Here is a 15,006-nt window from a genome sequence, read left to right as displayed (position 1 = left end):
CTCAGTTGCGGGCTTGTTCATGTTAGGGACATCTTTCATACTTATCCTGCTCCTCTCTTTGAGACTGCCACGCAGAGAGGACTATATGTGCTCTCATGAAGGGTCATTTGGCGGACGGCAAAATTTCCTACTGTATTCTAAACTGCGAACTATCGAGTAGGTCGGACTTAACCATACCTTCATGACTTCGAACTTCGTGTGCATCATGCCATTTCTAATCTCCTTTCTCGGATGTTTGCTCTAAGCCTGCTACAGAAGGCGCATCATCCATTCGTACACTGCCCACTGTACGGCGTTGACAATAAAAGCTCGTACACTACAGATGCCTAGTCCTCGAAAGAAAACGCCTGCGCCATCAGTCTGGTATGCATGTCTTGCGATCTGTATGGTACTCAACTGCATTCTCCGTCCTTCCGCATGGAGCAATGTCTGTTGCTCGCTTCTTCGTACAGGCTCTGGCTGTAGCACCTGCGTTTGTACTCTTGTCTTGATCACATCCATTGGGAAGATAGATACCCATGTGATAATCCCAGCAAACCCTCCACACATCAGCACCTTGAAAGCCGTTTCTCTATCCGTATCGTCCGGAGAGCTCCACGCCTGCTTACTCCACTCGTAGGACCAGAAACTATCATCGTCAGCCATGACGCTCAGTAAGCTCCAATGTACAACTTACTAGAACCCATATCCTACCGCGTCCCGTATGCTTGTTATCCCTCCGCCATAGTAAAGCCCTCTAATACCATCTTTTGCCCATATCTGCTTCGCTATCGACCACGACGTCGCATTTATCTCTGTCGACACTTGCGCGCGGCACTTTATAAGCTCCGTCGGCGCAGACACGACAAAGGACGCAAACCCTCCCGTCGCGCCAGCAAGGAAGACTTTTGCGAACGAGTTTGGGGTCGCGGGAGAGTCACCAAGGAGTGTGAGCGTGCGGTTGTAGGTCATGAAGAGGAGGGCATTGAGCGCGCCGTAGCCGAGGATAGGTGCTGTTGCGCCTATGCTGAGTGTTTGCGATTAGCTTACAATTGCTTCTCAAACACCTCTAGATCCGTCGGAGACAGCTGTTGTACCTTTGACCAACGTCCCGGCATTCTCAAACTGCCCCCTAAAGCTCCTCGGTGCAACTACCGCTGTCGATGTACCTCTCACATCCTGCACAGAAGAGGACCCAGCTTGGAGTCGCGTCTTCACGAGATCGAGTGGGTTGCCGATGATGATGCCTACGGCGCCGGAGACATAGCCGGCCCAGAAGTCTGCGGACATGGCGGCAATGGCATGGAGAAGATGGGGAATTTCATATGGAGGGGTACTTTGGCAATGGAGGAATGTGGGGCATAGGGCTGAGGGATATCCGAGGCTTGGGAATGATAGTTGCTGGGTCGACTGGGAAGTGGGTTCGCGAGATTCATTGTTTTGCTGGAGTGGGAGATGAGGTGTGGAGATGCTTGAGGTTAGTGAATTCAGTCAGTCATGCAAGCAAGCTGTTGATGATGGGCAAGTGTGCCTCAGCTCAGTTTCTGTGTACAACGTCACGCAGACATGGCCATGGAGCCTTGAAAACTCTCGTTGCAGTCATAGATAGCCCGCTGGTACATATGGCAAGGCGTAGAGCAAGATGCAGTGAATACATGAGTCGACTAATCAACACTCCTCGTAAGGAGCAAGATGTGATGCTCGACAGCTTCAAGTGTCTGCGGTGAGCGATGACGCCGATTCGCCAACTCACCGCTGGCTTCATCGACGTCAGGGTCCATCAGGTGCAGCGCCGCCATCTGTCACCAGATCGATGACGCTTGAGCTTGCCGGTGCCGTCCGCTTCGAGATCTATCAAGCTGTCTGAAGCTGTCATCTTTCAGCCAGATCTTGGGCCGCAAGTGGCGATCCGGATGGATCACCTTCCAGCACAGACCATTGAGGCTGAGGCCTGAGTCCACGACAATCAACCTGACCCCCGCCGCCACCGAAGCTCTACTACCAAACACTCTCGCAACTCTCACTGCTTCTGCATTCTTTGTTCTTTCTCTCACACTGGCTTTCAGAGGTACACATGCCTGTCTGAGACAGCAGTCTTCTAGCATTGTCACGTTGATTCAATCATGCGCGTGCAATTCACACTACTGTTTCGAGACAAGTTACAAGGTACGTTTGCACCTGCGCCGCTCTTGCCTGAGACATCCACCACAACAGCTTGAATGCCTAGTATAGGCTGCTGTGCCCTGATCTATAGCTGTGTTCAAGCTCTCGCACATTCGCCGCAGTGCTACGCTGCCGTGCTCGCCAACTCTGCGGCTCCCAGAGCTAACAGCTCCCAGTACTATTCACAATCTAGCCTTCGGCTTTCCTAATACACACCTGCCCCCGATCACGATTAACCAGTCGTGAGCGACGTTCAACCACCAATGCCTTCTCAACCTACCGCTAAAGGCTGGGACTTCGGCTCCGTCTTCGACCTCATCGATTCTTCAGACGTACACGATGTCGGCTCTCCCAAGCTCGAGACACGCACCCCTCTCGTCAGACCGAGCCTAGCAGCTCCAGATGGCGGCATACGTTTAGGCAGCTTTGTGAAGCTGTTTGAAGATCTCGGCATAGCAGACGATGCACCGCTGCCTCCGCTGTCACTGTCGCCTTCGGACCCAGATTCCGGCATTAGCAACGCTGGCGATGCGCTGCTACCTTCTCCACAATTCGAGCAAGACACAAACCTATCTGAGCCTACCACAGGCACCGACGATACACGGGTCGTGTTGACTAAGAAGCAACGCAAGCGAGCCCGTCAGCAGGTCGAGAAGGAGCACGAACAGAAGCTGCAGGAACAGAAACTGCAAGCACAAAAACACCAAGGAAAGGGACCGTTCAAGGAGGCCCAACGCAAGCAGCTGCAGAAACAGCTTGAATGCGTCTTTGGAGCGAGATCCACTGCAGCTCCACCTGCACCGAGCCTGCCACCCAAGGTCCCGGAGATCGAGCAGACCCCATCGAAAAAGTCTCGCAGTCGCTCCCCATCGAAGCAGCTACCTACTGATGCGCTCACTAAGCCGGCTCTGTCCGACTCATCTATCAGAACATCTCGACCGACATCTCCTGTGAAGCAGATTCATGCTCAGTCGCGTTCCAACGTGGGAGCTAAGATCAGACCCGCTACTCCTGTTCCTGTGGTTGAGACACCCCCAGTTACCTCACCACAGAAGAAGAAGAATCGAGAGACACCGGCGCCTGTCGAGTCACAGCGTCCTACTCTCAACCAGCGAGTGAGCTCTACTACGCAGGTAGCAACACCACAAACACAACCTGTACAGAACCATACGCAAAACACACGACCAGTCACACCTACTCCGTTCGAGTATAGTGCAGGCCACGGTCTCGTGCCGCGAACCGTTCGTCCTGTTACCCTTCCACGATCTTCGCAGCCTGCCGTGATTGCACAGCCTTCGACACCGACACCTGTTGTCGTTGCCACTTCCACTCCCGCACGAAACTTCACCACCCCTTACAGCGCCCCTGAGGCAATCACGATCAGGCCATCGGTCGAACGACACATTCACTTCCATACCAAACTTCTCAACACTTTCCCCGAGGATACAAAATACATTGTTGCACCTCGGCAGTTGGTCAATGAGAAGACTATGGCTGAAGGCATACACATCTTCGTCGATGCGTCCAACATCATGATCGGATTCAAGGACATACTACGTAAGTACGGGATACGTCAACACGATATGGCTTTCGACAGCCTTGCTCTACTTCTGGAACGCCGTCGACCAGTCGCAAAGCGCGTCTTCGCCGGATCACACCGCGAGGCCAACCCTCTACCACAAATCAAGAAGCTTGTCGAGACCTCCAAGGCGGTGGGATACGAGAGCATCCTACAAGAACAAGTCTTCATAAGCAGAGACGACTCCGAGAAGAAGAAATTCTTCGACGATGTCAAGAGACTGGGCTGGCACAAGGCTCAACAATTACGCTCTGGCAGCGGCAGCGACTCTGAAACGGGTCCGCCGGCTCCAAAGACTCTCTCCGCCCCGAGATGGGTGGAGCAGGGTGTCGACGAGATTCTTCACTTGAAGATGTGCCAGAGCATACTTGATACCGATGTGCCGAGCACGATGGTGCTTGCGACTGGCGACGGTGCCGAGGCAGAGATGTCGGATGGCTTCCTTGCTCATGTCGAGCGTGCGCTTAAGCGGGGCTGGAAGATCGAATTGATCAGCTGGAGACAGCAGCTCAACGGAGGATACAGGAATAAGAAGTTTAGGGCTAAGTGGGCTGAGCAGTTCAAGATTATTGAGCTAGACGAGTTTGTGGAGGATTTGATTGATACCGCGTAGTTGGCTTTGGAGTGACTGAGGTCCTGCTATGTTGAGCATATACGAATCATGGCAGGCGTTTGGTTGTTGTTTGTTTCAATGCGTTTTGGTGTAGGGTTTTGGTTTTCGAGCATAGCATGCATATGGTGGCATCACGATGGATGTCTTCACGATAGCGACGGTCTGCAGCATTGTCATCATGAGCACATTCATTCATATTTGTCAACTTAACTTGCGTTACTCTTCAAATGCATTCAGTCCATCACCTTCATTATTGGTATCTTTCCTCACGCAGTCGTCCAACATAGTGCCGATCCGGCCCCTGCCACCACGATGTGTCGGCATGTTTTCGTAAATTGCACATCGGCCGTGCAGCGGCAGAGCATGAGTTCGCATACACGCACGTCCCTCTTTGCAATCCAAACACGATGAAAAGATACGGGAGGGCTGAGCACGGAATACGGGTGGTTACGCTGGCGCGGGTCTCGCCAGCGTATTCCAACGTGCTCGCGTCGCTGGGATGTGAAACGCGAACTGGACTGCACGTCGTGTACCGCAACGCTGGTGCATGTGAGGAGGCTGATTCGCTGTTTGGGAGCGACGAGGCGTTGTTTTGGGGGGATTGGGGGGATTGGGGGGATTGTTGGGGGACATGGATGGGCATTATTAGTGCGACTCTGTGACAATGCTGTGCCTCAGGCACCATTGTTACTCTTGTGCTTGTGTGAGTGGTAGTAGCAGGCTAGAACAAAGGTAGAGTCAGGGTGTCTAATTGCGATGTGCAGACCCTTTCTTCAGTTGCCCGTCTAGGCTTGCGCGCTTTGTACGAGAGAAATATCGAAATCTACGAAAATCTTCTGATCGCGGACAGTTCGTGCGAGGACGAAAGATAGACGCGGGTAATTTGCGGGTCGGACGAAAAGGAGCGAGTCGCGATGCAAAGGAAATTAACCTGGTGAGAGGTGAGACTTTTCAGCGCCAAGACGCCGGCAGACTACTCTAGCGCTCGCTGGTTTTGCTGGCTGGCTTACGGACAGCGGCACGCGGATCGTGCGAGATGCCGAGCGCCTAACCTGACCACCGGTGATTCGTTGCTTGGGCGATGCGATTGGACGACAGCCTTTTTCACTAGGTTGGCGTTACGCAGAGCGGGTGGTTTGTCAGGAAATGTTTGGATGCGGGCTGCGAGTGACAGTGTTTGGGGAGCTGCGTGCTTGTTTTGTGTGCAGATGGGGCTGGGGGCAGTGAGACGTGATCGCTGCGGCGACTGCAAGGCTGATGCTTACACAGCGACCGACAGGCGACAGGAAACGGTTGTCAGCATGCATCAAGGCCTGAAACTACTATCAAGGATGCTGTTGCTGCGGTTGATTGACGTAGGGAAGCCCTTTCACGGTTTGATGTGGTCACGGTATGGTGACGTGTATGCGAGCTAGGAAAAGCCAGTTTTCTTGCTCTGGTGAAAGCCTCTGGCGAAGGCGTCTGGTTTGAGCGGTCTTGGGAGACTTGCTCGCATTCGGAAACATGCAAAACGCGGTGCGACGTTGAAACGTGAGCGCGATGGCTGTCAAGGTCGCCCAGAAGGGCTCCTCGCGTGAGCAGTGGAATGCGAGCAGTGCGCCTATCAGCGCTATCTTTATTGATATGGTCGCGGACGCTTTCAAGCATCGTCCCCAGCGACTCCAGCACAGCGCAGTAGCCAAAGCATAGAAGCATCACGGCATCACGATTCGCAGCAAGGAACGTCTCTTCGCACGACTGGCGCCCGTCGCGTGGATGCCACTGCGTAGGGAGTAAACGAGATTGAGGATTGGGGGCGCCTTGCCGCAGTCCGTTAGCGCTCGACGCCAATTTGCACCCCCGGCGCCGTAAGCCTCAGCATCCGCCAGCTTCCACGGCTCTAATAGCTGCGCTCCTCCTGTTCCGCCGCTTCCCAGGCTTGCTGGCTCTCTCCATCCTCACCAAAGATCCTCGCGCCCTCGATCCTCCGCCGCCGCCCGCCTGAGTCCCAGCATCCCTCGGTCGTGTGCTGCCTCGCCGCTTCCTCTGCGCCCCAGACACAAACACTTGCGCCTCACCCCCGGCCAGGCACCACCAAACATTTTGCTAGCCAACATTTTGCTACCGCCACCACCAGCTGCCCACCGCCAGACCGCCCAGCATGCTCTCGCCTACGAAAGTCGCAGGCCTCTCTGCATACATCCCCCACCGCGTGCGCCGGAAGTGGAGGGCTACCAAGTCGCGGATACACAGTCGCCAGTCGGTGACGTCGTCAATCGCCTCCCTCGAGACCTCGTGGTCGCCCTCGGACACAATAAAGGCGCTGCGCACCCATCCTTGGAGCATATACGACGCACAGTACCTGTTTCTGGCGATTGTCGCCATCTTCTCGCTGTCGGTCAGCGAGGCGCCCGGCCCGTTTGCGAAGACGTTTGCTGCGACTGCGCTCTTGACTGGTATTCTGGTGCCCGTCACCCGACAGTTCTTGCTACCATTGCTTCCAACACTAACATGGCTGTTCCTATTCAATAGCTGCAAGTACGTCATTCCCATGCTTGCTTTTCGTCCGATCTTGGTTTGCTTGGCAAAGCTGAGGTCGGATCGGGCGGCAACACCATGATTCACGACTTCGAATGCTAACACGCACCCCCAGATATGTTTCGCCCGAATACCGCCCTGCCATCTGGGTCCGCGTCCTACCTGCGCTTGAGAACATCCTCTACGGCGCCAACCTAAGCAACATCATCTCTGCTCACCAGCACACCGTTCTCGATGTGCTCGCGTGGTTCCCCTATGGACTTGTCCACTACGTGTCCCCAGTCATTGTCTGCGGATGCATGTTCATTTGGGGACCTCCCGGCACGCTGCCTACCTTCGCCCGCGCGTTCGGTTACATGAACATTACAGCCGTCCTGATCCAGCTTGTCTTCCCCTGCTCTCCACCTTGGTACGAGAACACCTACGGGTTGGCACCTGCCAATTACTCGATTCACGGCGATGCAGCGGGATTGAAGGCTATGGACAGGATCCTTGGCTTCGACATGTACACCTCCGCATTCCAGGCTTCGCCTGTGGTCTTTGGTGCATTCCCTTCTTTGCACTCTGGATGGGCGACACTGGAGACACTATTCATGGGACACGTCTTCCCCAGACTGTTCCCTGTCTACGTGTTCTACACCATGTGGCTGTGGTGGTCGACAATGTACCTTCAGCATCACTACGCTGTTGATCTGGTTGCTGGCAGTCTTCGTAAGTCAGCTCAAATCGAATCTTGACCATTTGTACTAACGTATCATCAGTCGCCGGTGTCTGCTACTTCTTCGGCCGTGCCAACTTCCTTCCCCGCATCCAGCCTGACAAGGAGTTCCGCTGGGACTACGACTACGTCGAGATTGGCGACCCTCAGGACGGCGCTGGCTACAGCATGCTCGACATCTACGAGGAGTTCCAGCCTCAGTCTGACTCTGATGACTGGGCCAGCGGCTCTTCTTCGTCCTACTCGACTGGCGGCCGCAGCCCCGTGGGCGCACGCTCACCTACCGACGACTCTCAGAGCCTTTGGGATGGCGACACAGTTGCATCTGACACCGAGTCCTCTAAGCACTGAGAATCTGTACCTCAACACCTCCGCCCTCCTCAAACACATTCCTACGATCGCCCACCACCACCTCCCAGTGACGGCCTTCACGATTTATGCATAACAACGGAGTTTTGTTTTTGCTAGCATTTCAGCGACACCATCGATTGAATCACATAGCATAGACCTCGGGAGAACGAACGCATCTGCACATCAGCACGCAGATTGCATGTATTGCACGTTCTGCATCCGGACACCCCCACAGCAACCCCTTTTGTTTCGCTGTGGATGATTGTTAGCCTTTGCACTGTTTCAGTAACATTTTTTGGCCCCTTTTCGAGATGGGGGCGGGGGAGACGATACCCAAGTCGGTCGCTATCTATACGAGAAAAGTATGAGCAACCTGCTTTGTACTTGTACACATTCGCTTCAGCTCCGGCCGCCGAGTTTCAGATTCTTTGGGCGGCTGGTGGCTGTATAGGGGGTTTGATGAAGTGAATGGATGGATGATAGGATGTACGGTGCATGTCAGGAGATGGAGGAGGATGGAATGTGCGAGGGACGTTAGATCAGATGGGCCTTCGCTGAAGGGTCTGGCTGAGGTCCTGAGTACGGTAATCATTATTAGTGTAATGCTTAATCGAATGCCATGGTCATGAATCTATCTCAAGCGATCTAAGAAAACTACACGTCCTGTGAGCAACTTGAGGCATCTCATTCTGTGTAGTACTGACCTGTCATAAATCTCCGCACCTGTATCATACTATTCACTTAGAGCTAATGATGTACTACTGTCCTGTTAGATCCCGCCGCGAAGTCTTTGGTGCAAACGAGTACTTTTTCTTCATTCCGCTTCAGGTAGGGGTTTCCTGTACCAATACCTACTTGGCCAACTCGATTGTCTTCGCAGGTCCATCTCCACAGCGGACGCGAATCCTGACTAGTGCTCCGCAGCCACGCTGTCCCACCTGACGTATCAGATGATTCGTACTGGACATGTACTACCATCGATCTTGACTCCACCCAAATGCTTTGGAACTCCAATGGATCGTTGCTCTTCAGTCGGTCCTTTCTTGATCATCTCAAGCACGGCTTGTATATTAAGTGGTGGGTTGTAAGATCGACATATAGCAGTTATCAGGTCCAAAATGCGCGCCTCCTCCAGAACAACTTCTTGCGCCGTCGATGCTACATCGGATTTGGATTTAGGTTCTATCAGATAAGAGCTCGCTGAGTTGAAAGTGCTGTCAGTTAACTAGACTCAATTCAGGTGGGTATTCGCTTGAATCCGAGGAGGTGCGTCAATCGCAACGTGGTGGCTCCAGTCATTGAGTCGATGGAGGCATCAAACAATGGGCGATGCTGGTTGCATGGGCTGACCCAAGTGTCGAGGCGCAATTTAAAATACTGGTCGAGGTACACTATTGTCTCAAATAAGGCCTTGCCAGATCCCGGTATTGCCACTGCGGACCGTCAAGATTCACGAGATGTGCATTCTGGCATCCACGTTGGGTAAGGACGGCGTATATTCACACCAACTGCACCAAAGAATGAGATGTGTTTGAGCACGAACATTGAGTAGGCAAAACCTCCAATGGGAAAGTGCTGAAATGACAGTGTGTAGTCTGGAATGGAAAGATCATCATCCGCGAGCAATGCCATGATGACAAAGATCCTGTCCTTTCGTTCTGATGCATCGCAATGAGATGTCAAGGCGGCTTGGATGAAGGCATCCGGCGAGGCAGTAGATTCGTAGTCCAGAGTTCCAGACCCAAAATTTTGGAACCAGTGCGCGGCAGTGCCGTCGAAGTGAGAAGACAATCGTTTCGTGGTCAGCGCATCTGCTCGGAAATCGACATATCCTACTCGAATGACTGCCTCCCTGCAAGCAACAGTTCCTGTATAACCCACACACGGCTGAAGTATGTTCGTTGTAGTAGGGTTGCTAATGTGATTCTCTTAGGATCAGACAATCCTCATCGCTGGGGACATCTTCGCGTGGGGCTAGCACATCTATCTGATCCAGTGGCAGATATTGCGGGTATTTGCTTGGCTTGTAGACGATTTCAGAACCCAGATATACGATCGCACGAGAAACAATCTTGGTACGTTTGTCGCATGGCTCCTACCTGTGCGGTCCGTTTTCCCAGGTGTATCTGATTAATACATACAGATACCGTTAATCCAAAGCACACGGATGCCCCTCTGTGGTTGCACGAATCGCAGCATCGAATGACAATTCCGAGTCCGAAGGAAATGTCCCAGAAGGGGCCGAAGAAGACAGGCTGACATCGTGTACTATCTTGATCCTCGCCGCCCCAGGTGTATGAATGAGGTGTTCTATGGCCGGTGAAGAGCTGCTCATACCCGTCATGCAGGACAACGGTGAGGGATAGCAAACAACCTCACCAGGCACCTATACAATGAGCTCCTCCATGGTCATCACCATCTCCCACGTCATCACATTATCGCCTCATCGCACATTGCAAATCTTTCGCCGTCCTGCCCTATCATGAACCTACGACGATGACAATTTTCCTTCGTTTTAGGTTTAGATTTGGAGTTTGGTTTAACCTTGATTGTATTTAGATATGCAGCTGGCCTGCCTTCTTCACCAGGTAAGGCGAGGACTCCTTCACAGACACCTGCCTCCATGTTGGCCTTTCATCTCCTCCCTCAACCTGGGCAGAAGCAGCCTGCGCCCCCCCCCCAATCAAAGCATTCAAACAAACGAAACCACATGCAATGAGGTGACAGCATAGAACAGCTTTATACTTAGGTCGATTGTATCGATCGTAGACTTCTAGGTTAAGGTGAACTGGGCAGTCGTTTTCGGAGCTGGGCGCCATACAAACTGGACATATTAGTCCAGCACTTAGGCTCTCAGAGTAGATGTAGGTGTTCCGGGCATGGGCGTACAAGGACACATCGGTGTATTCCTCTTGCTATTCGGTTGAACTTGGCCAATTTGTATATGGAACTTCAGAAGGCTAACAAAGTTCCATCTGACCCCTCGGCTCGTCAGGCGGGAGTGTCAATGTTGACGGTATACTCTCCTCTTTCTCCAGGGGCTCGGCCAAAAGAAGGCACACACCACCACAAGCTTGACATCGCGGGGTCTGACTGTCGCCGTCCACTATCATATCCAGTGTGCGACAGGACGGTATGTGCCAGCGAGTCATGGTAAGTGAACAACGCTTTCACAGTGCTGGTGTTGACAGACTGCTCATCCTCAACCTGGAGGAAAGAACGGAGGAGGCAAGGCATGAATGCCATAACTGCGGCGAGATCAACAGCTGAACGATGATCTCAAATCGGCATGCACGTCTTTGATTGGCTCCTAGAAGAATGTATGAAGAATGTATGGATTTGGAGGACTCTGTGGTGTTGACACTGGTGATGCGGAGGTGGCTCAGAGTGACCGAAAGTTAGCCTTGTAACTTGGAGAGAGATGCTGTCGCAACTGGAAGCAGTCACCATAGACGGACATACATTTTTTCCAGGAAAGTGGGCAATCTCTCGAAAGCGCGGTCAAGGTCGCTCCTTCTCAGAAATTGACATAATCAAAAGATCACCCAAAACAATCGATCCAAGCCCACAAAAAAAAACCCAAGAGTGGAAAATTTGGTACTGATATCTTTACAAAGTCACAACAGCTTCGTTACCATTTGCTCTTGTGGTTTGTTGGTGCAAAAAGACGCTAGGGCCCGCCAACTCACTACTAGTCTTCCGCACCACCCAATCATGACACCAAAAAGACATCCGGGAATGCGAAAAAATAGCAAAAAGATGGACTCGCGGGGAATCGAACCCCGGACCACTCCCAGTCAGGATTCGAAGCACTATGTGCTTGCGAGATGCTAAGGGAGTATTATACCACTAAACCACGAGCCCTTAACTCATTTATGGTAATTGGAGATATTATTTTATTTATATAGTCAAAGTACTATCATGAGGCACCCTAGTTGTTCCATAACTAGCTTTCGAAATCATGCATTCTCTCTTCTCAAGAACGTCTTTCAGTAGAGTCTTTGGACGTTTTGTATTACACCCAGCGCACATAGGCACGTATCGTTACAGTCTCAAGACGTGTGTCTATTCTTGCACGGGAAAGTGGCGTAGTTGCATTGGGTTGATCATTGGATGAGAGCATCTTTCCCGAAATCCGGTTCTCAAGATCTTATTGAATTGCCTCGCCGATGCTTCCAATTATCGTATTGTGCAACTAAGGTTCAGAATACGTCTTATGGTTCTCGTTTCTTGCTTGTTGGGGCGCCAGAGAAAACTGCTGATTGAACACTGATGAGCTTTCAATACACAATCCGCAATGCGGTACACAGGCGCCCACGTCCAATGACGCCGCATACTTGGCAACATGGATACCAAGAGTTCTAGGCGGCGCTCGCGCCAGCAGTCAGCCACACAACGGTCGACTGCACCATTATCCTTGAAAACGGGTGGAGGAGAGCGCGTCGGGGCCGGGTCTTCTGCATCTCGAGTGGCAGGCTGTCGGCTAGATTCAACAGGTTCAAATCCTAGACAGACCCATTTCGTTGTTCGTTACTGGAGGTAAGCCTCGAAGCCCTATACGGGTTAGCGCGTCCACGTGCCAGCGCAGTCTGTTCGTGCGTCGACTCCACTCTTCCCAGCCATCCTTGACCTCAACCTCAACACCATCCACGCCCACCGAGGGGTCTCCTGACGCATTCGCACAACACCTACTCAAACCCTTTCGACAACCGATCGTACGCTTCTGTCTCTGCTACCACCCGTTACGCGTATCGAGTACTCGACTCAGGCCCATCATCCTTGCGAACTTCACAAGGCCTCTGGCGGTAAAGGCAGGCGACTCTGCTCTCGCACTGTGCGTCTGTCGGCTGCCATCAGCGGGGTGGGCTTCTGTTCGGGTACTAGGGTCGCGTACCCGGTGTCAGCAGTGGACGCGGCGCACTACACACAGAGTCAAGGCTGCTCGCAAAGCCTGGGCGGGCGGGTTCCCTTGCTGCACATTACGGCATTGACGAGTTCCATTGCTGCGATTGCTATAAGGGGGATTTGGTAAGCATATCAGTGTGTAGTTTGGATAGCTAATAGCATGAGCTTCAACCTTGGCTTTAAGGCGCTTGCTTATCCTGCGTCGAACCTCTCGGAGCCCACATTGCCATGTCAGTGTTCGGTAGCTTTTAGGTGTGACTCCGACGCCAACAAGGCGACCATCCTGCTCGTAGCCACAGTACCCACCGCCCATGCCAAACAAACCTTTGTTCTTCAGTACGATGCCGACAAGCTGTTGTCTGACGCTGTCAGCCTCAGCAACGGCAACAACCATGTCACACGGCCGCAGCTGGACGAGATCCTGCGGGACAAGGACAACAAACGCTCCGATATCAAGACACTCGCCCTGGGCGTGGAACAGCCGTGTCCTCTCTGGTGTCCGGATTTTCGATCTTTTGCTCATAGGCCTGGCTCTGAGCCTTTGTTCCGACAGTTTGTAGATCTTACCAAAGCAGCCACAATTCACATCGTCTTTGATTACAAGTATCTGCCCAAACAACACCAGGCCATGTTCAAGGCTTTTAGCAAGGCGGCGAAGGGCCTAGCTGGCTATCCAGTCGAAGGATTTCTTACTAAACTAGGGCTGAGAAAGGCGACCTGGGAGGTCTTCGGCCCCGTCGACGCCGTTGGGGCACCGCCTGCTTACGACAACTCTCGCAAAAGGTCAAGGCCGGGTGAGTTTAAAATACCCGTAGCCTAAACTAAGTAGCTAACGTGCGCAGTAAGCTCCACCTCACCCAGCCAGTCCCCGAAACGCTTTGCTCCCCAGTCACCTACCGAGTCGTACACATCCGAGAAGACGGTACCCTTGAGCTCGGCCACAGCCGAGGCTTTTGGAAGGGCACTCAGGGAAGCATCACCTGGGTTTGACTACCAGGCTGAGGCGATCAACGCCGCGGTCGGCAGACAGCTTCCTGCTTATCTCGACAAAGCCTTGCCGGCCCTGCTTCCAGACATCCTCCAAACACTCTTCACCGGTGCACCTTCAAGATCCAACCTCGGCACTCCCCACACCTCCTTCGACTCCTCTGGCAAGCCACCTCGAAAGCTGCCAAAGCTGACGCCTCTGGGCCATGCCCTGCTCCCCCACCTCAGAACGCATCTCGCCGACCAATTCCAGCAATACCAAACCCATCAACTCAAGCAGTTCCAGAAACTGCTTGACAGCCTCTGGGACTCTGCGGAAGGGACACGCGCTCACGAGACCGCCGAGATGATAGAGGAAATGGAGGAGCACAAAACCGACATGATGCTGCTAAAGGAAGACGCCATCAAGGATCTCTCGCGCGAAGTTGATGCCGTGTTCGAGAAGAATAAAGAGCAGGGGTGGGAGTGGAGCGATGCCCTTAGTGAGAGACTTGAGGGTGTGTTTGGGGAGATGTGCGATAGGATTGATAGGATGAAGAGGGTGAGGTTAAAGAAGATTGTTGCGTTTGAGGTAAGGAAGTATGAGCGGAGGAGGAAAGGCGTACCGAGGGGTGTGGGTAGAAGTCTGGTTAGGAGAAATCAGAAGCTCTTGGGGAGGAGGAGGGAGGCAGATGAGCTGGTGTGGTTTGACTGCTGACCGTTGTGTTGTGTTGAAGAAGTTGGGTTGCGAGCACGTTTAGGTATTTGCAAGACAGCCGGAATCACTGTTGTCGTACACAGGTCCACAGCCAACACTCTATCCAGCCAGCGTCACGCTCCCAGATATAGACTCTGAACGCCACCGGTTCAGTGTCGCTGTAGAAGACCCAGTGTCAGGATGGCCAAGCCCAAGAACTCGTGCCTGTGCTTCAACGCACATCTCCATCAGCGACAAAGCTTCCTGGTTGCGACTTTGCGACGACCTAAGAGTGAACGCGAGGTTGGCTATTGCCATCAGGGTGTCTGGATGATCATCTCCGAGCACCCTCTTCCTTGCCTCCATGACCCGTGTCTCTAGGGTCTCGGCGTCTGCAAAACGCCCTTGACTCCATAGCGCCGACCCAAGGTTGCTGACGCTGGTGAGCGTGTCGGGGTGCTCTGGCCCAAGCACCTTCTCATATCCTTCCAGCGCTCGTCGATGCATTGCTTCTGCCT

At 53.0% G+C, this 15,006-nt stretch overlaps 5 protein-coding genes and 1 non-coding gene across 6 annotated transcripts in view; 3 read left to right on the top strand and 3 right to left on the bottom strand.

The window, feature by feature from the left end:
- Positions 1–108: 108 nt before the first annotated feature.
- On the bottom strand, positions 109–1,392 carry BU25DRAFT_187615 (mitochondrial carrier). The gene is made up of 3 exons (XM_033700970.1): positions 1,077–1,392; positions 677–1,001; positions 109–628 (listed from the first exon to the last, which is right to left on the bottom strand). The coding sequence occupies exons 1-3, from the start codon at positions 1,267–1,269 to the stop codon at positions 250–252; spliced, it is 897 nt and encodes a 298-aa protein (XP_033565619.1). The 5' UTR covers positions 1,270–1,392; the 3' UTR covers positions 109–249.
- Positions 1,393–2,188: 796 nt separating this feature from the next.
- On the top strand, positions 2,189–4,568 carry BU25DRAFT_407086 (uncharacterized protein). The gene has a single exon (XM_033705448.1). It carries the CDS (start codon positions 2,406–2,408, stop codon positions 4,332–4,334), a length of 1,929 nt encoding a protein of 642 aa, XP_033565618.1. The 5' UTR covers positions 2,189–2,405; the 3' UTR covers positions 4,335–4,568.
- A 1,684-nt stretch (positions 4,569–6,252) lies between these two features.
- On the top strand, positions 6,253–8,095 carry BU25DRAFT_186121 (PAP2-domain-containing protein). The gene is made up of 3 exons (XM_033700967.1): positions 6,253–6,851; positions 6,967–7,562; positions 7,613–8,095. The coding sequence occupies exons 1-3, from the start codon at positions 6,475–6,477 to the stop codon at positions 7,918–7,920; spliced, it is 1,281 nt and encodes a 426-aa protein (XP_033565617.1). The 5' UTR covers positions 6,253–6,474; the 3' UTR covers positions 7,921–8,095.
- Positions 8,096–11,680: 3,585 nt separating this feature from the next.
- BU25DRAFT_t25 lies at positions 11,681–11,784 on the bottom strand. Its single transcript has one exon. It is a non-coding gene; the product is annotated as a tRNA-Ala (tRNA).
- A 1,201-nt stretch (positions 11,785–12,985) lies between these two features.
- On the top strand, positions 12,986–14,509 carry BU25DRAFT_454878 (uncharacterized protein; the record flags this gene model as incomplete). The annotated part of the gene is made up of 2 exons (XM_033709901.1): positions 12,986–13,619; positions 13,668–14,509. The coding sequence occupies 2 exons, from the start codon at positions 12,986–12,988 to the stop codon at positions 14,507–14,509; spliced, it is 1,476 nt and encodes a 491-aa protein (XP_033565616.1).
- Positions 14,510–14,608: 99 nt separating this feature from the next.
- Positions 14,609–15,006, bottom strand: part of BU25DRAFT_384710 (uncharacterized protein) — a gene marked incomplete at its 3' end in the record, with an annotated part of 4,357 nt that continues 3,959 nt past the window's right edge. Inside the window, exon 9 of the mRNA XM_033704335.1 lies at positions 14,609–15,004. Within this exon, the coding sequence (XP_033565615.1) occupies positions 14,609–15,004 (396 nt within the window). The remainder of the gene's footprint in view (positions 15,005–15,006) is intronic.

Source organism: Macroventuria anomochaeta (genome assembly GCF_010093625.1).
Source record: "Macroventuria anomochaeta strain CBS 525.71 unplaced genomic scaffold BU25scaffold_4, whole genome shotgun sequence".
Taxonomy (NCBI): Eukaryota; Fungi; Ascomycota; class Dothideomycetes; order Pleosporales; family Didymellaceae; genus Macroventuria; species Macroventuria anomochaeta.
Note: the sequence above shows the minus strand (reverse complement) of the source record. Positions and strands in the feature narration are given on the sequence as shown.